Source organism: Coffea eugenioides, chromosome 1 (assembly GCF_003713205.1).
Source record: "Coffea eugenioides isolate CCC68of chromosome 1, Ceug_1.0, whole genome shotgun sequence".
Classification (NCBI taxonomy): Eukaryota; Viridiplantae; Streptophyta; class Magnoliopsida; order Gentianales; family Rubiaceae; genus Coffea; species Coffea eugenioides.
Window position 1 is genome coordinate 48,381,579 of NC_040035.1, and position 19,106 is coordinate 48,400,684.

At 38.2% G+C, this 19,106-nt stretch overlaps 3 protein-coding genes across 8 annotated transcripts; 2 read left to right on the forward strand and 1 right to left on the reverse strand.

The window, feature by feature from the left end:
* Positions 1–253: 253 nt before the first annotated feature.
* On the reverse strand, positions 254–2,665 carry LOC113762503. 5 transcript variants are annotated; one of them, XM_027306011.1, is made up of 5 exons: positions 2,429–2,665; positions 2,127–2,247; positions 1,007–1,820; positions 679–851; positions 254–573 (listed from the first exon to the last, which is right to left on the reverse strand). In XM_027306011.1, the coding sequence occupies exons 3-5, from the start codon at positions 1,799–1,801 to the stop codon at positions 447–449; spliced, it is 1,095 nt and encodes a 364-aa protein (XP_027161812.1). In that variant the 5' UTR covers positions 1,802–1,820; positions 2,127–2,247; positions 2,429–2,665; the 3' UTR covers positions 254–446. The 5 variants fall into 5 exon arrangements, with proteins under 5 accessions (XP_027161812.1, XP_027161804.1, XP_027161786.1 ...); XM_027306003.1 differs by having other exon boundaries at positions 1,007–1,881; XM_027305985.1 differs by having other exon boundaries at positions 1,007–1,940.
* A 1,190-nt stretch (positions 2,666–3,855) lies between these two features.
* LOC113782827 lies at positions 3,856–6,426 on the forward strand. The gene is made up of 2 exons (XM_027328758.1): positions 3,856–4,253; positions 4,678–6,426. The coding sequence occupies exons 1-2, from the start codon at positions 4,142–4,144 to the stop codon at positions 6,279–6,281; spliced, it is 1,716 nt and encodes a 571-aa protein (XP_027184559.1). The 5' UTR covers positions 3,856–4,141; the 3' UTR covers positions 6,282–6,426.
* A 5,188-nt stretch (positions 6,427–11,614) lies between these two features.
* Positions 11,615–18,715, forward strand: LOC113782341 (auxin-responsive protein IAA13-like). Of its 2 annotated transcripts, none has more exons than XM_027328234.1 (5): positions 11,615–12,140; positions 17,004–17,335; positions 17,704–17,839; positions 17,993–18,054; positions 18,158–18,715. In XM_027328234.1, the coding sequence occupies exons 1-5, from the start codon at positions 11,743–11,745 to the stop codon at positions 18,205–18,207; spliced, it is 978 nt and encodes a 325-aa protein (XP_027184035.1). In that variant the 5' UTR covers positions 11,615–11,742; the 3' UTR covers positions 18,208–18,715. The 2 variants fall into 2 exon arrangements, with proteins under 2 accessions (XP_027184035.1, XP_027184040.1); XM_027328239.1 differs by having other exon boundaries at positions 17,007–17,335.
* Positions 18,716–19,106: the final 391 nt, after the last annotated feature.

The window sequence follows — 19,106 nt, forward strand, 5'->3', positions numbered from 1 at the left end:
TCTTTGTTCGGAACATGGGTAGTGGGCCATAGTTTTGACTACTGTAAGCGAGACCGAAATCCCCCCCTCCCCCTCCAAAAAAAAAAAAATACTACAAGTAGTAATGCTGAAGTCTTTGGCGCGACGAATATGGTAGAGAACGTAGTCACATTAAATGTGTAAAAATCTGGCTCCAGTTTTGGAGGAGACATTCGGCATTTGAGGTATTCTATTCGAAGGCTGGGTCTGTGCTGCGTCTTCGAACTGATGGCAATTACGAATAATTAATTTCGTTTCATTATTATGAGACATTTTATCTAAACTTCCCTTGCGACAAGATTTACTTTGAGGAAGTTGCAGAATGGAAACAGGTGATTTCTTTTTCCAATCCAATAGCCTCCTGTAATCAAGAAAAATTCCAATCGCCTAGCTATAGAATGATGCAGGAACCTAGATACATTATCCAACTAAGCGGTGATCTCCTCTTTGATCAGTGCCAGCATTGGCTGTGGTGTTTTCAACGATCGATCATCCTCCTCTTCAACTTCCTCATCAGTTTCCCATAGAAAACTAGCATAGGCAGCTTGAACATGGCTGGCATACAGCAATGCCCATGATTCAACGTCGTGTGTAATAATTAATAAAAGAAAATTTGAACAAAAGACAAGATTTGAGGATCCAAGAGAATTAGGCGCATACCTGTCCTGCGCTGCAGCTCGGACTGCTCGTTCGAAATAGTGTTTGGCTCTATCTTTATCCCGGTAGAGCTGCCATACCAGTTTAGCATAATTTGATAAAACTTCACCATCTTCTGGGTCTGCCAAAATAGCTCGGCTGTAGTACTCCTCCGCACGTCGAGGATCTTTCTTTGTCTGCCAGAAGTAGAAGTTTGGTTTCGATTTCATTGCATTATGTATTCGACAGTACAAATCTTATCCATGTTACATGTATGATACGTTATACGTAGATGAGAAAGTCAAATCAAGAAAGCTGATCGGAATTTAAATCGTCGTGGAAAGAGACTTACTTGATGCAAGAACTGGGCGTAATTCCTCAGGCATAAAGGGTTGGAAGGATTTTCCTCCAACATTCTTTTATAATGCTCCTCCATGATAAGGCCATTGCTGTCACCACCACCATCCCCACCTAAGGCTACCGGCCTGTAATCCCGCCCTCCTCCTCCTCGTCCACTGCCTCCACTAATATGTCCTCCAACATCAGCAAAATGAAAATCAGTAACCCCAAGCCCTCTTGCAAGATACATCTCCTCTCCAACTCCAGCACTGTTCTTGTATGCGCTTGCATAGGTCCTGTCTCGTTTCAAGTTATAAGGATTCTCCTTTGCCACAGAATTATGAACCAAACCATTTTCCCCATGCAAACTTTCTTCTTCTTCACTGTCTTGGTCTTCATTGCGATTTCTTGCATTTTGAAACGAGAAAGATGGGATTGCTTCCAAAATGGAGCAGTGGGGCGGCCTACGTGAAAACTTCTTGGTTGGGATAGAGAAGTTTAATCCATCGTCGCTGTCGGACGAGGCCCTGACCAATCCTTCCAAGTTTCCTTCTGACTGCGCTCTCCGAAATCCGCCAGTGTGGATGTTTCCGGAGATCGAGGGAGAGACGGGGGAGGAATTGCATAGAGATTTGGTAAAATTTTGAGGCCCAGCAGCAGCATGGTAATGCTTGTAGCAGATCTTGCCATAGGAGTGGGGATTGGCGTTTGGCACTTCACAATTGGACTGGTTATTGTTGTTGGGAGTTTCTGACAAGGATGAGAGCAATGAACCGAGTACTGGTGTGGAAGAACTCCTCAGCAACATTTTCTTTTCTTTAATTTGTCTGAAATAATCAATAAACTTGAATGCTTCTGCTCAGGTTTCCCCTGTTGATATGTTGTGGGCTGCAAAGTTAACTTTTTTAACGGTTGGTGGTATGTACATATGCATATCGTGACTGTGACTATAACAGAAGGCAATAATCAATGGCCAGATGAAGGAAAGATAAAAACGAGAATAACCCCAGGTTACGGGAATTACTGGGACTGGTATTTACTCTCTTCTCGTGTCATGGTGCAAATGATCTAAATGGAAAAGAATTGCCAGTAAAATCTCTGAGCATAGAGGATGAATTGGGAAAGGAAAATACCTCAGTGAAATGATGCAAGAGAGCAGTTTCCGCTGCTTCTCGTCGATCAGAAAGCAAAAATTTGGTCCCAGAGAGCTTAATAATTAAACAAAACACTACTGAATCCCAAATCTGAAAATGCCTGAAAACAAAAAAGATAGCCTATTTATTCAAGAGGGAGGGAGGGAGGGGGGGAGGGAAGATGTCCGGAAGGTACAAAAAAGATATTTTATTTTTTGGCATGCAATTTACTTTAGTGCCTGTGTGGTCGATAATGAAGCAGCCTTAGCTGTTGTGAAAGAATATCTCATTTTGGATCTTACCTGAGTCTTGAACAGGGAAGTTCGTTCAGAAAACGAAAACCTCCTTCACGCGTTGGGGCATATGTTCCTCGTGTACTGTTGCTATATAAGCATGCTTCCTCTTCCTCCACCTCCACACAGAAGGAGAAGGCAAGCACGTTGGAATTGGAATTGGCATTTTCCGGGAACCACAAAACTGTTGAATTGTCGTCGAGAGTGGAACTCTCTAAAGTTGTGGCTGGACCAGTCGGTCATGAGTCTGCCCTTTCCGGAGGCATGGAATTCGATCCACTCATTTCTCTCCTCTTCCTGGTTGTCTTTGTCGGCAGAATATTCGAGTTTCAAAAAAAAAACAAAAAAAAAGAGTCTCTAAATTGGAGTATTAATTAACATTTTGATCCGTGATTTATATTTTAATTCAAAACAATAATATATATATATATATTTTTCAAAAAAAAAAAATAACAAGAACTTCATAATATTATATTTGTTTACAAAAGACCATTTAAAGGCTAATCAACATCCATCCATAGTTATCTATCTATACTCCTTATATATTTTTATCCTTCTGTATCTATACTCCTTACAAAATTACTCTTTGATAGGTTAGAGCGGAAGTTAAATTTTTATCTTAATTTTTTTTTTTTTTTGTGATATGGAGAATACCCTCCTCTTTATGGAATAAATGTAGGAAAAATGACCGGTTTCATCCCTCACATTTCACAAAAATATTCTTTTCGTCCCTCACTTTTAAAACGAAGCAATTTTGTCCTTAACATTTAAAAATTGAAGTTATTACATCCTTGAACCCAAATTTCAATCTGAATCAAATCGCCTATCAACTTGATTGCAAATTTGGGGGTATAATTGGTAGATCACTTGGTTAACTCAACTTGATATTCAATTGAAATTTAATGAACCACAAAAAATAAAAAATTATAACATAAAAAAGAAGGATTAATCTTTCCTATATTGTCATTTTATACACTAACAGGTTTATGTACCTGTCACATTATTTCAATTTAAATTTAAACATTAAATTTTGTATTTGTGATATACATCTAGACTCGCAAGCATATACTAACAATGCATGAAAAGATTTATCCAAAAAAGAAATCCTACTATTCCAAAACAAAGAAAGGCCTTTTATGTTATAATTTTTTATTTTTTTTTTGGTTTAATAAATGTCATGTGAATATGATGGAGTTGATTGAATGATCCATCAATTCTAACTTTGAAATTTATTACAGGATTATTTGATAGTTTGATTCAGATTGAAAATTAGGTTCATGTATGTAATAGTTTTAATTTTTAAATGTTAGGGACTAATTTGCTTCATTTTAAAAATGAGGGACGAAAAAAATATTTTTACGAAATGCGAGGGATGAAACAGTTCATTTCCCCATAAATGTATATTGCATTCAAATGATAATGAATAATTGTTACAGACATGGAATTTTAAATCTGTAAACTTACTTTAAAAAAATAAATCACTCCAATGTAACTCTGTCCGAAGTATAGCTTCTTATAACTTTTTCGAAGGCATTCCAAATTATTCCATATTCCTTGATTCCCTGAGTCATCAAAATTTGCATGACGGCAAAGGGAGGGAGTTGCAGGATTGGCCGCCGGCATCCATATTTATTTGTTCGGCTCCAACTTCCAACCTGATCCGAAAATCGGATAGTTAAGGCTTAATACTTGTTTCCATGTCAGGGGAGGCGATAGAGACTAATGATGATGTTGTGGGGATGCAAGTGTTTCCATTGGAGCAGTGTCAGCGATCTACTTCAGCCCCAGTCGGAATCTTTCTCCCTTCCGGCTCCCCTTCCTGATTGGCAACAAGGTTTGCAAATTTTTTTTTTTTTAATTCTTTAATTCTTTTCTTATTGAATCTTTCCCCTTTTCTTGGGAATGCAAGTCATTTCTGGGTCTAAAGTTCTGTTTTCTTTTTTATTCATATCTTGTTGCAGTCTTCACATACTAGCCTATCAATCTATCTGAAGAGATTGGAATATGATCCTTTGCTTTTATTTTCTCATTATGCTTTTTAATCCTGTCAATTTCCAAGCTTTGGAGGGAGGGACAATTTTCTTACTAACTTTTAAATCTTACTCCTACTCTGGATCATGAGTTTGAAGCAATAGACCGTTTTCCTATCAAAACGGCTCGTGCTTTACGGATTGCCTCCGCTAAGATCGCATAATTTTATTAGTTTGTAGTTCTCTGTTTTATTTCAGTTCTCGTAATTGTGATTCTTGAATGTCCAGGTGGTGGATTTGCTGATGGCACGATCAAATTAGGAGTACTGGAAGTTAGCCATGTGACGAAATTTGAGCTAATCTGGGGGTGCAACCTGTCTGGGGATAAGAAAAAGGGGTTTAGTTTTTATAAGCCAGTGGGAATACCAGATGGATTTTTTAGCCTGGGTCACTATTGCCAGTCTAATGAAAAGCCTTTTCGAGGATTTGTTCTTGTAGCCAGGGAAGTTTTCAACTCTGAGCTAGGGGATCCTTCAATAGATAATCTGCATTTGCCAGCTCTGCGGAGCCCTGAGGATTATACGTTAGTTTGGAGTTCAGATGATGCGAGCGAGGAAAATTTTGATGGGTGCGGTTACTTCTGGCTGCCTCAGCCATACGAGGGTTATAAAGCTTTGGGATTTGTGGTAACAAACAAGCCAGAAAAGCCTAAGTTGGAGGAGTTGAAATGCGTTCGTGCAGATCTTACTGATGAATGTGAAGTGTACAACCTGTTGGTGCACACTGCCTCTAAATTTTCACAAGTTCCATTTGGAGTCTGGAGCACAAGACCCCGGCATAGGGGAATGCTTGGTAAAGGAGTCTCAACCGGTTCATTTTTCTGCAGCAGCTACTGGAGCCACGGCGAAGAACTAGATATTGTGTGCTTGAAGAACCTGGATTGCAGCCTACATGCAATGCCAAATGTTGATCAGATACATGCGCTCATTAGGCACTATGGACCTACAATCTTTTTTCATCCTGAAGAGGTCTATTTGCCATCTTCAGTCTCGTGGTTCTTCAGAAATGGAGCTTTGTTGTACAAAAGAGGTGAGTCTAGCGGTCAAGCGATTGATGCCAGCGGAACCAATTTGCCTGCTGGTGGCTCGAATGATGGAGAGTATTGGATAGATTTGCCACGTGATTCCGGAAGGGAGAGTGTCCGGTACGGAAACCTGGAAAGTGCAAAACTCTATGTTCATATGAAGCCAGCCATAGGTGGAACTTTCACTGATATTGCAATGTGGGTTTTTTGTCCCTTCAATGGGCCTGCAATTTTGAAGGTAGGGTTAATGAACATTGCTCTGAGCAAAATCGGTCAGCATGTCTGTGACTGGGAGCACTTTACCCTGCGATTGAGCAACTTCACAGGAGAGCTCTGGAGCGTATACTTCTCCCAGCATAGTGGTGGAAAATGGGTTGATGCTTCGGATCTGGAATTTATTGAGGGAAACAAAGCTATCATTTATTCTTCGAAAAGTGGTCATGCTAGCTTTCCTCATCCTGGGATTTACATTCAGGGATCCTCAGGATTTGGGATTGGTATAAGAAATGATGCCGCTCGTAGCGATTCCTATGTGGATTCAAGTAAGCAGTATGAAATTATTGCAGCTGAGTATCTTGGAGATGGAGTTATTCGTGAGCCAGTTTGGTTACAGTTTATGAGAAAATGGGGTCCAACTATTGTCTATGATTCAAGGACTGAGATGGATAGAATCATCAAGCGTTTGCCTTTGATGTTTCGTTATTCAGTTGAAACTGTATTCACGAAGTTTCCCATGGAGTTGTCTGGTGAGGAAGGCCCTACCGGGCCAAAGGAGAAAAATTACTGGATTGGGGATGAAAGAAGTTAGGTTCACATTGACCTCAGTTTGTTAATTGGCTTCACTACTGTTATTAAATAAGCACTAGTTCATGTCTAATCTACGAAAACAGAAGGTCAGGATCGCAGGGATGAAGCCTGTGTCTGACGGTGCAAATAAAGCATTGTGTTTGTTTGCTAACTGCAAATAACTTTCTTTTTTTTTTTGGGTAAAAGGGAATAGTAAAGCTGACAGAACTTAAACTTTTTTTTTGGAGATGGAGTTATTCGTGAGGCAGCATTGGAGTTGCATACAGGAGGGGAGGTTATATAATTTGTCTTCCTTTGAAGAAGCTTGGAGTCCATAGCGCATAACAGAAACTCATGGTTTATCATATTGTGGTTTCAGTTTTTGATTCTTGAATTCTTGCAGACACCTGGGAGATGCTTCTGGAATTGGGCAATAGGAAGAGTCTGTGATGAGAGCGCCTTCCTTGGCTTGAATCATTTTTATAATATCTTCTAACGGCGTCGTTCCATCCAGCAATGGCAACAAACGCCCTTTCCGAGCTACACGGAAATAGAAAACAAACCACAGAAGCGTTATGGGAATGGAAGCTATCCTGTTTGGAAGGATTGCCAATTTTTTAGAATCTTTGCAAAAACTGACAATCCAAACTTCAAGGTTGAAAAGGAGGCAGTTCCGGAAGGGAACAGAAAAGAAGTCTTTTTTTTTTTTTGGGTTTTGTAAAATACTTTAAATGGTTTGACAGTAGTAAATACTTTAAACGCTTTAGATGGGTCAGATAAATGGTAAATGAATGGTTGATCTAGTTAAAAAAATTGCATTTGAATTGTTGATCTAGTCAATTTGTTAATTGGGCATTTAAGTAGATTTAAAACGCACAAGCATATGGTTTAATCCAATAACCTAAGTCTAAACAAGTGACGATTATTTATAAGAATTATTATTTAATTACGTCACAAACATATTTTTTAATTATTTTTTATTTTTTTAATTATTAATTTTTTGTTATTTAATATATTTTGTATCATACAAAATCGTGTTACAGTAATTATTTTAAAAATTATTTTGAAATAATCTTCTTCTGTCTAAATGCACTCAATCAAGCCAACAAGACGATTGTTGGTTCGAACAGCTTCTTGTCGATTCTTCTTGAGATCAAACTGTTTCGGTCTATGAGTATCAAAAAAATTTATTAGGTTTGTTTGGATGGGGTATTATTTGAAATAATTACTGTAATATTTTTTATGATGTGACGATGTATGTAAGATAAAAAGATGATTAAAAATATAAAAAAATAAATTAAAAAATATGAGCGAAATATTATTTGAGAGTTATGTTCACTGACTATATACTATCTATGAGTCCGTCGTCGGGGGTGGATCAGGATAACTGGTGTGCTTTAGCCAGCCCAAATCCAAAAAAAAAGTAGTCAACGGCAGTAATTATCATTTTCATCCCTCCCACAGCAGCAGCGAGCAGCAAATCCAACGGATTCATTCCACGCAATCTCACTGTCTGGTTGTGCTGTAAGTGGGTGTCATCATCGCAATTCTTGGTACAAACAAACAAACAGACAAAGAAAAGACAGTCAGCCCAAGACTCAAGAGTCAAGACAGAAGAAGCTGAGCAATTCGACTCAACCTCTTCCATACTCTCTCTTCCTGCGCCCCGTCAGCTCGAGAAGCAAACCAAAAATAGACGAGAGCGGAACAGACAGAAGAAAAGAGGCGTCGAAACAGACAATATCCTTAACCGTGTCGAATCCTCCATCCTGAACCCTCCCTGTGCCCACCTCCTTCTATATTACTAGTACATAAATACATAAATATTAGTGTGAATTTAAGTGGTAAATTTGGTACCATATGTTAAAGTCCACTAATCAGTACCTAGTCTATTAGTCCCTCCCTCGTACCAAAAAAATAAAAAAAAAAAATCTTTGAGAACATTGATTATCAAGTATTACTTCAAGTTTAATTAATCTCAAAGCGTTCATGATTGGAGTACCTAATTAAGTACCCTCTGCTCCACTAGATACGCTTATAGTGCCCCAGCTTAACCAGTTGGCGACTTAAAACACCTTTAAAAGGTGCTTATTTGTACCCTCTTCCCTAAATTGTTATTTCCACCATTTGTATGTGTGAATCTCGATTGAGATCAATCAATCAAATTTGACGAGCCCTTCAACTTCACATATTAGAATTGTGCTCAAACCCCAATTTTGAGTTTCAACTCGATTTTTAATCGAGCAAACTCTCAAATCACCCGAATAAACTTGATTCATTTGCACTCATATTCTGCCAAAATACAGAAGTTGTAGTACTATGTCTTAGCTTTCCAACGGCCCTAAAAACGCCTCAATTGGACTTCGGTAGCCTGAGTTGTTGTCATTTAAGCATCGTATGGTTAACTAGTCTGATTGTGAGACTCTGGTTCTGTAATTTGAAATTTTGATCTGGTTACACTGCGAACTGGACTGAGTGGTCTTCATCAAAATTGTAGGCTCCGTTTGGATAGTCATTTTCGGACGAAAAATTACATCGTTTTCCATAATTATATTTTTCTATCATCTTTTTTCTTCACATACATCAAATCGCTACAGTAATTTTCTCTAAAAAAAATCCAAGAAAATGCAATCCAACCAAGGCCTTGGTCCTTTTAAAGTCATCCTTCACGAATTAAATGTAGGGTAGAGTAGGCCCACCATTGGACCGGACCTGAAAGGCATTTTGTGTGGAATTGCGAAAACCAAAACTAGCCTTAGTTTTTTTTTTTTTTTTTGTCCAAACTGCAAAACTAGTCGTAGTTGCTAAGTAGTGTTGCTGGGTGGTGATCTGACTTGATAACTTGTAAGAGTGAGACGGGCTGCAAACGGATCGAGCCGCTCGCGAGCTGCTCGAACTCGAACTTAAAATATTAAGCTCGTTACCTCGCGAGCCGACTCGCGAGTTTGAGTATATATATATATATATATATATTCATTTTAAGTATATATATATTTTTTATTTTTTTATTTTTAGTATATATATTTTATATTTTAATAGTAAAATTACATATATATCTTTAATATTTTATTATTTATTAAAAAAACTATTATTTTATTTATTTTTTAAAAAATAAAATAATTATTTATTTTTTTTTCGAGTTCGAGTTTGAAATTGTCAGCTCGTCGAGTTCGAAGTTCGAGTTCAATGAAATTATGTCGAGATTCGACTCAATTAGACCAAAACTCGACTTGACACGGTTCGTTTGTAGCCCTGTGACCAAACGGTTCAGACAAGAAGGCTATCTATAACGGTTGGCCTCTTTTGCCCTTGCTTTCGGGCGGGGGCGTTCCACGTGGCCCTACTGCTTTACACGGCTGGTGATAATTGTGGCTTCTTTGGTCCCACATTTTGTCGGCTTGTCGTTCGGACCAAACTCTTCTTTGTCTGTCTCACTCAATCCTTCCTTACCTGCCACTTAACCAAACCAATTTTTTTCGGGAAAATGATATGAAAAAAAAATTATCTACTTGCATCACAAATATGATTTGAACACATTTTTTAAATTTTTTTAATCACATTTTTATGTTACATATATCATATTACAAAAAAATATTACAATAATTATTATAAATAATCTCCTATCAAAATAGTTTTTTTAAAAAAAATCTCAAGCGCTCCTTAAATTTTGATCTAATGCAAAAGAAGAAAATGAGCGCCTCTCGTTTGGATTACTATTTTTAGGAGTTTCTGAAAAAAAATATACTATAACGATTTTGATGTATATGAAGTAAAATAGTAATAGAAAAATGTGTTAACGAACAACGTAAAAATTTTTCTATAAAAAACCAATGCTAATTTACTTAGATTGTAGTTTATTTGCGTATCTTTATTTGTATGCATCATCAACACATTTTCTTATCGCATTAATCACATTAAAAAGTGCTATAGTATTTTTTTCAAAAAATTATCCTACATAATCTACTTTCCAAATATCATTTACCTTTTTTTCGTTTCTTGTTTTATTAGAAAAAAGGAAACAAATGTATATTTGTTTACTAGTAAGTAAACCCTGGGCCTGGCATAGGGGGTTTTTATACTCTTCTTTATTAGTATTTTCCTACATTTTGTTCCCATTAATGTTCATATTCATTAATCATTGCTTGATTTAGTAGCAAAGAACACTAAAGCATTCTTACAAAGTTGACATTTTCGAGTTCCCGTATATAGCTGGTATTATGGCACATCAATTAGGGCATTTGACGCATAAATTATTTTTAGAAAAAAGAAGTTTAAATCACCCAACATATTTGACTCTCGTATATAGGCCGACATAAATTTTAATATAAAATTACCTTCACAACATCTAGAAATCTCTCTAACTTTTCATAATTATGTCTCAAGGTTTCTCTCACCCAACCTTAAATCCCCTGAATTTGGATTGCATTTTTCTAGATTTTTTTTATAGAAAATTACTATAGCGATTTGATATATGTGAGGTAAAAAGGTGATTATAAAATGTGTTTACGGAAAACTTTGAAAAAAATACTGTCCAAACAAGATCAAAACTTGGGCAGAAGAAAATCTTCCAAATTGTCTTAGAAAATATATCAATTTTTAGCTGTTTACGTTATTTATACCAACAAAAAATAAGCTATCAAAAGAGAGACAAAACAAAAAAAGAAGAAGATCAAGAAACACACTTTTAGATCTAAATTTAACTATTTTCGTATCCACATTTTGTCACAACACAATTGACATAGGATGATGGTGATGTGACATGCTTTTTATCTGGTTGAGACATACAACAGAAGTATTTGTATTCTGTTTTTTGCAAAACAAATTGTTGCACATCACATTCCATGGAGGCAACATGAATTTTATTGCTCAACTTGTTACTGCTGTGCACTCGACAAAGACTCCAAGCCAATTTTATTCTATTCTGTTTTTTGCTAAAAACAATTAATTCTCTGTGTCTGGAATTGAAAGGAGCAAATTGGAGATTTATTATTAACTCAATAAGAATGCTTTTTTTTTTCCCCGTAAACATAAATGCGATAAATATTTCAGAAAATAAAAAAGAACACGAACAAGCAAGTCATATTATGAGGATAAATAAATCAAAAAAGGTTAAAAAGAAAAAGGGTTGTCATTGTTTTTTTTTTTTTTTTTTTTGGGGTAAAGGATTGTTGTTGTTAAACGTTGGTACACGGGAGCAGCAGGAGGGAGGGAGTGGGGTCCAGTAGGAGAAATCTCCGATGGGGAGAGAAGCGCAATAACCCGACATGTGGATCCCACATTCACCATCACCACCTCAACTGTCCAACCACAGCGCGCACCTACTCTCTCCTTTCCTCTTTACTACCTGCACTACTGCTGGTATCCTTTTCCTTTCCCTGCATATTGCATAACAAAAAACTCTTTCCTCCTCACACTATATAGGATTTCTACTAGTGCATCGTTTAAATACAAGCTCAAAAGCTGCAAAATTCTTCAAGAATTTGATGGCAAGTGGCAGTCTTGATGGCAGTGGTGGTGGTGGTGGAGGGGTTTCTGGTGATGGTTCGACAACTGGATCGATGTCGACTGTGTCAAAAGAAGACAACTTGGTCCTATTATCATCTGAGGTTTCTTCATCGTCGTACCCAGATGAGTCCGAACTTGAGTTGGGTCTTGGGCTGAGTCTTGGTTGCGGCGGAGGAGCTGCTGCTCTCAAGTCCTCCAAGCCGGGTTCTTGGGGGGTTCACGGAGGAAGGATTTTGACTGTTCAAGATTTTCCCCCCTGTGTGGTTTCTAATGCTTCCTCATCATCTTCATCTTCTTCTCCGACTAAACCTAATAATGCTTCCTGCGGTACCAAAAGAAGTGCTGATTCCTTTTCACCTCCTCGTTCTGGGGTCAGGTATAATTTTCTCTGGACACCATTTTCCTAACTTCTTCTTCTATAATCTGCTCTTCACATTTCCTCAGGCTCTGCACATTTTCTGTTTGTTTCGATTTTCGTGGTAATTAATTTCATTCTCTCAAATGGTAATCATATTAAGTCCATTCTTGATATCTTTATGTTGGTTTCTAATTTTTGTTTTTAGGCAGGAATAGCGATTTTTTGTCTTGTCGTGTTCCCCAACCCCCCCCCCCCCCCCCCCCCTTTTCCCTACTGTGCATGACCCTGCTTATCTACAGTTGGATAGGAACTTGACAAAGTTATCGGCTATAGTGTCCCCCTTGCTACCGTTTTTTGGGTTCTTATCATGTACTTTGTAGACCTCTATTTGTTCCCTCTGCTGGAATATGTCACAGAGAAGATTTCTAGTTATGGGAAAAAAAAAAAACCATAGACGGATTAAGATGAGACTGATTTAATAAATCCAGCAAGTGCTGTCAAATGTGTATTTGAAGACACTTAAGTACTTTAAAATTTAACTGACAGTGGATGAATTTCACTTATGACTAGAGGTGTCAATTGCAACCCAATTATATATTGACCTGGTTACCCAAACCTGCCCATTAATTTTGAATGGATCTAAATGGGTACCCAATTAAACTCATTTAATTGGTGGGCAGTGAGTTGCCTCGGCTCACCCATTTATACCTATCTTAAAATAATTATACATTTAAGAAAGGGGCCTAACTTTTATCTACCTGAAGACAGTACCCATAATCTGGGTATTGTGGATTTTATGCTGAAGGACCGAACTACAATCTCCCCTTTGGGCCATTCTGGAGATTCTGAACTAGGCCCACAAGATTGAAGTAGAATTGGAAGAGAATCAGGTGTTGTTTTTGCAACATCCTATTGTTCCTTTAAGCCTTAGGTTATTGTTGCCTCAATTTATGTACAATGATTGGTGGACACATATTTATATGTTAAACGAATAAAGTTGTTACAATTTAAATATCTACAGTGCTTATGTGACCATTCACAACTAAATTTTAACTTGAGAGTTTGCACCTCTCATTATTATCTAATTTTTTCCCCATGTCATTAGGTAAAAGAACTATTATGACCAAAGCTGTTGTGTCTTTATCTAGGCCTATTTTCTTAGGTTGAGATTCAAATGTATACTTTATAGCTCTGAGTTGTATTCAAACGTAGAAAGAATGCACCCACCAAATAAATAAATGAATAAAAGAGGAGGAAAAGGTATACCTAAATGTAAATTTTAACAAGGAAGAAATGCAATGCATTAGGACATTGAAACACTCACGGTGAGAATTTTTAGACGCGCTCAAAGTTCATCACCCATCATACGCTAAAGATTGATGTTAGTCAAACAAACTTCGCTGTTAGTTTAAAAAAATTATGAAACGTCATATTATATTGGTATTTCTTTGGTATTTTCTTTATTTAATCTTCTAAAAAACGCAATAAGCACATCAAAAAAATGGGTTAACTAAGTATTAAGATACTAAAATAACTACTTGTCTTCTGAAATTATTTACATTTTTAGAGTCAACAACTCATGAATGGAGTAGACAAGTGTTGATAAACAATCTGTAGCATTTCTTTACAAATACACACACACACACGCACGTACACACACACCTTAAAATGATTTGAACATCACTTCAAACTCGAGAAATTGCATGTGACTTTACTCCCTTAGTCTCCTTGGCGAAGAAGAAACAGAAAATCGAATGAGTGTGTCAATACTCATTTCTCAAAACTTTATGAGTGCATATAGAATAAATTCTACTTCAATCCACCATTGTATTTAAGTAATTTAGTGAACAAATTGTTAACAAGTAGAAGCATCGATATTTGCTTGCTTGTAGGGGAAAGAAATCAGAAGCTGATATGCTTCTAAACGCAGGTAATCAACAAAGGATTTGAAAATAAGTTAGTTACACATACAATCAGGATTTAGGACAAAGAACTAGCTAATCCATTTTTTCCTATACACCTCCTCCTTAATAGTAAACAAAATTCTTCCTATTTGTAGTATATATATGTGTATATATTTGTCTCGAAACTCTGCATAGTTACAGAAAAAATTCCTCGCAGAAGACAAAGAGTCTTACAAATTGGATAAGAGGGAAGACGAAATAGTACCTCCTTTTGGCCACTGTATAGAGGACCAGGATGATGTCAAAGTTCAAAAACTATGCATTAATTAACGAAACTAAGTGCCATAACCTCCAGGCCCAATTAATAATTAACCATCTTCTTCCTTGCTCGCTAAAGATTTACGCTGTCTGTTCTCTGCTGTCGCCAACTTGGGACAGCTGCTGGGAGGTGGAGACACCCCGGGCTGCAAGTGCATCAGAAATGGGCTTGATTACCAAAATGACCAAACTAACCACTAGTAACCAGGCCACGCTAGAGAACATGGTCAGGACAGAAAAACAGTAGGCGAGGTCATTTGGCGACCACAAGAATGTCAAGGCAAGGCACAAGATTTGCATGGGCAAGGTAAACATGAGGGTGGAAACCAGCATGTCTATTCGAGCCCTGATGCTCTTGTTAATCACAAATGTGACCACCCTCCAACACGACAACAAGAAGGCCAGCGAGTAGGCAATCGCAAAAGCTCCAAAAATGGCAGAACTGAAGAATGGGTAGGTGCAGAGCACGGTTTTTTTACCCAACGCATCGGTCAGGAGAATGGAACTCCCATGCATGAGCTTGGGTAATTGCCCCTGGAATGGGGAGTAGAACACGAAGATCCCCTGCAACAAGAGAATCGGAGAACAAGAGGCGCACAGGGCAATTGGAAGAGCCCACATCCGACGCGGCAGACGTTTCTTAATGGACACGTTAACCAAGAAGAGAAGTGTGACCAGGAATCCCGGTTCGAAGAAGCCGAGGGAGAGCACGGCGTGGACTTTGCAGAAATTGGCCTGCTGCTCTAAGGTTATGCCAGGCAAGAAAGGATACAGATAGTTCTGACGAAAGATTGGGAGGCGGAGAAGTTCGTTGAGGGCCCAAAGGGAGGCGAAGGTAACAAGGAGCAATCGGACAGTCCAGAGGTAATTGAAATGTTGCAAGTGGCTGAAACGACGGGACCGTAACCCGAGGTGCAAAATCAAGGAAAGCGAGAGGGTAGAGAGGAGGATAAGGCCGCCTATGAACGAAAGGGTGGCTAAATCAAATGCGTAGTTGGCGATGGGTATGGAAGGGAATAGAGAAATAGGATATCGACTGCTGAATAGGCTTTCAAAATAATAATTATTGGGTGAAGGAGAAGGGGCAAGGGGAAAATAATTATAGGGCAGAAGAGGAGAAAGGGCAGGGGGGAACAATGGTGATGATGATGATGATGTCAATGAGGTGATTGTTGCAGGGAGTGGCGATACCATGCCAGGGGCACCGTGTCCAGGGTGGAGCTTTCTCATAGAAACCAATGGTTGCGGGGGTATGGGGAGGAGGAAGTAGTTGCGGTGGCCGTCCCCAGGCCGGTGGTGATTTTGTTGAAGGTGGTGGTTGTGATATCCTATCGTAGAAGGCCTGCAATTGCATAATTCTAGATTTGAGGTGGGTTTGGGTGGAGGTGGGGGAGAAGAGATGGTGGGAGGTGCGGGTTTCCCACCTCTTCTCCCAACCGAAAAAAACAGGCAGTCGGGTTGGGGTGGGGTTGCTAACAAAGGCAAAAAGATGGTGCTGCGTTGGAAGAGAGAGAGAGAGAGGATGTGGGGGGCGGTGTAATGAGAGTGAGTCCCTAAGACATCGATCAAATGTAAGGTTGTGGTGCTTTGCACGCTCAGATATGAAGCTTGTAGGTAGCCGCAACCTTCACCCTAGGGGGCATCATTTAGATTTGGAATTAATTGTCCATTTCATTGTATTTGATTGACCATGAAGAAAACAGGATAAAGCATGTAGATATACTTTTCCATTTCAGGGAAAATAAAATACAACCTGAAGAAAGTAGTTAGTTCTGCCCTCCTATTTCTTTGGGTGTGGAGCATTGAACCTTTCCCGTGAGTGAAAGAATGTGTTGCCACACGTAAAAAGATTTGGTGAAAAACCCTTTATGTATTTTAATCTCGTATGGGATTTTTTTTTGGGCCTTGATAGAACTCCTAGGACTTGTGGCACATTTAGAAGATTACGTCTAGTCAAATCTTTTCTGTCCGTAGAAGCACTGATATGGAATTTTGTCTTCTTCTCATATTTTTGTTTTAAATCTATTTGTAAAATTGTTTTCTGGTCAAGTAGACCGTGAGTTCTTTGTGGTGAGATCTTGGGTTATATTGGCCGGTCCATTATCAAATGCATCTTCCGGGGCACCATCTTCCATTTTCTGAAGAGGGATTCATGTTTTTCTACCAATGTTGTAATGTGTCTTGATTTGATTAAGCATGTTTTTGCAGTGTTAACAAACTTGGTGGTAGAATTTATTGCTGGAAAAGTTACTCTCTATTATCTATAGACATGTAAAAATCATCTCAATTGTGTCTGATTGAGCTGTGCCACAGCATTTGTCCAATAAATCTCAAATAATAAATATATTGGGATTATAATCCAATTATGTAGTCCTTTATCATGTTGATGTAATGTTGGCCAAAATAACTCTCCAAAAACTTAGATAAAAAGAAAAGGCTCAGAACATGTAGAGCAGTGTGATTGATCAACACGCTTTTATCCTTTTATGACAATTATCCCAATTGATGCCGCTAAATTTAGTTTAACAGTTTTGCGTCTTACCTTCCTCTGCTCTGGGGGACATTGTATATCCCTTTTGGTGTAGTGCATCTGACAAAGTGATTGCTTAATTTTTTCTCAGTAGTTTTGATTTCCTTTTTGTGTCTCATTCAACATCAGCAGTCAGGTTGTCGGATGGCCCCCTGTAAGGACTTACAGAATGAACAGCCTGGTTAACCAGACAAAATTACCAACTTCTGAGGACTGCAACTCAACCATTGTGAAAAGTAAAAGCAAGAGTATTGTCCTGGACAAGATCGATGGTAACATGAGCAGGAACAAGAATGCAAAGCCAAAAGTTTTTCCCAAGAATACCCTATTTGTAAAGGTGAATATGGATGGAGTTCCAATTGGAAGGAAAGTAGATTTGAATGCTCATAATTCTTACGAGGACTTAGCTCAGACACTGGATGACATGTTCTGCAGAACGAGCACGACTGTCAGTGCAAGAAGTGAGTACTCCTTCACAACTTTCCTCGAGGCCTCTACCTTTTGGAAATAGAAATGCCAAAAGGTATCGAATGAACCAAATTGTCAAGAGACTTCAATAAACAGTTAGTTGCTTAAAGAATTTTGGGAAGCTATTTGTGATATATACCCAGAAATTTCCTGAATTTTTATGCTCTCTGGTTTGTGCATGACAGTAAACTCAAGGAATTCATGGCACAGATGGGATGGTTGGATGGGTGAAATTTTTAACATATTGAAGTGGAAATATATGAGATTCCTTGGCTCATATTCATTGGCTTCTTAGCAGGTCTTGGTGCTTTTTGCTCCTTATATTGTTTTGAACTGACAGTAATTTTTCCTTTTTAATCAGTATCATACACAGAGGAGAATGGTGGAATGAGAGAAGCGACAGAATCCTTAAGATTGTTGAATGGATCACCTGAATTTGTTCTAACCTATGAAGACAGGGATGGAGATTGGATGCTTGTTGGAGACGTTCCTTGGGAGTACGTCTCTTCCTGCCATGCTTCAGCTGATAAGCACATTTACACACAGATCTGTATAGAAACAAAAAGATTTGATCACCTACTTTTTAAATAGTTAAGAGAATCAGGTTGACTGTTCTCATTGTTTCATTGCTTCTTTGATCTTTGTTTCAGGATGTTTATTAGCTCTGTGAAGAGGCTTAGAATTATGAGAAGATCTGAGGCCAATGGACTTGGTATGCGATGTGTGACTTTTGATGAACCCTAAATGCTATATATGAAGGATGCTTTGATATTTGCTTCTTGCCTTTGATAGTTTAATCTTCTGTCCGGCTTCAGGTTTTCAAGAACAAAATGAGAGACAGAGATCTAAGCCCATATGGACATAGCTGCCTACTTTGAGCAGTGGAAAAACTGATCAATGATGAATATGTTCAGATATTGGATGGGCAAAGCATTTTTCACTGATAATCATATTGGTGGTTTGTGGCTTTGCTGGTTTGTTTTGCTGGCTTCATCGTTTCATTTCCAACCAATCATTTTACCGACTCCCTGGAAGAGGAGCCGTTTTGTCTGCAAAATACAAGCACATCCTAGTTATTTGTCATGTCCTCTGGCATACTTTATGGAAGTTGCCTTCGGGTATTGTAAGTATCGAAGTGCCCAGTGGATTGAAGTTTTGATCTCGCCGCACAAGGAAATGTATAATCTCACCTTGTGAAATTAAAGAAGAGTTTGGGTAGACCTTTGTAATTGAAAATGTTTGTTACATAATTTTGCTTCTCATTCATGTTTGTGTGCGGGCGCCTACCAACTGGTGGTGGTGGTGATGGATTTTTGTTACTTCTTATTTTGGTTCAACGGGAATGGATTTTTTTGGGTTGTGATTGATCAATTCAGAGCATTGTACAATAATCACTATCATAGAGATGCGATTGATGATGCTGTTCTGCATTATGTGAGTTGAGAATATTAGGCATGTCTCTTGGTGGAGTGGGTTACTCCTGTAATTGGAAAAACAGAGATGTTAAAAAAGCTAGTCTCGACCGTTTTGCTGAGGTGGTTCCCATCGATTATCAGCATATCAGAAGTTCTTGTTTTCTGGTTTGGCCTGAATTTCGATCTTTTATAATGCAAACAAGAATTGCTTGTAAACTTGCTCCAGTATTTGTGGGTAATAAAACATAGGACCCTATGCTTCTCCGCTAACAAGAAAAGAAGTACAAAGTTATTTGCAAGATACATACCTCTTACCCTTAATTTCAACTCTCTTTAGACATGCACCTGA

Excerpts from the sequence above, each read along its gene's own strand:
- LOC113782827 (XM_027328758.1), top strand. The coding sequence starts at position 4,142 with ATGATGATGTTGTGGGGATGCAAGTGTTTCCATTGGAGCAGTGTCAGC. Across the intron at positions 4,254-4,677 it reads CCTTCCTGATTGGCAACAAG|GTGGTGGATTTGCTGATGGC; the intron begins GTTTGCAAATTT and ends TTGAATGTCCAG.
- LOC113782341 (XM_027328234.1), top strand. The coding sequence starts at position 11,743 with ATGGCAAGTGGCAGTCTTGATGGCAGTGGTGGTGGTGGTGGAGGGGTT. Across the intron at positions 17,840-17,992 it reads GTTGGAGACGTTCCTTGGGA|GATGTTTATTAGCTCTGTGA; the intron begins GTACGTCTCTTC and ends TCTTTGTTTCAG. Across the intron at positions 18,055-18,157 it reads ATCTGAGGCCAATGGACTTG|GTTTTCAAGAACAAAATGAG; the intron begins GTATGCGATGTG and ends GTCCGGCTTCAG.
- LOC113762503 (XM_027306011.1), bottom strand. The coding sequence starts at position 1,801 with ATGTTGCTGAGGAGTTCTTCCACACCAGTACTCGGTTCATTGCTCTCA. Across the intron at positions 852-1,006 it reads ACGCCCAGTTCTTGCATCAA|ACAAAGAAAGATCCTCGACG; the intron begins GTAAGTCTCTTT and ends TACTTCTGGCAG. Across the intron at positions 574-678 it reads CGAGCTGCAGCGCAGGACAG|CCATGTTCAAGCTGCCTATG; the intron begins GTATGCGCCTAA and ends GCTGTATGCCAG.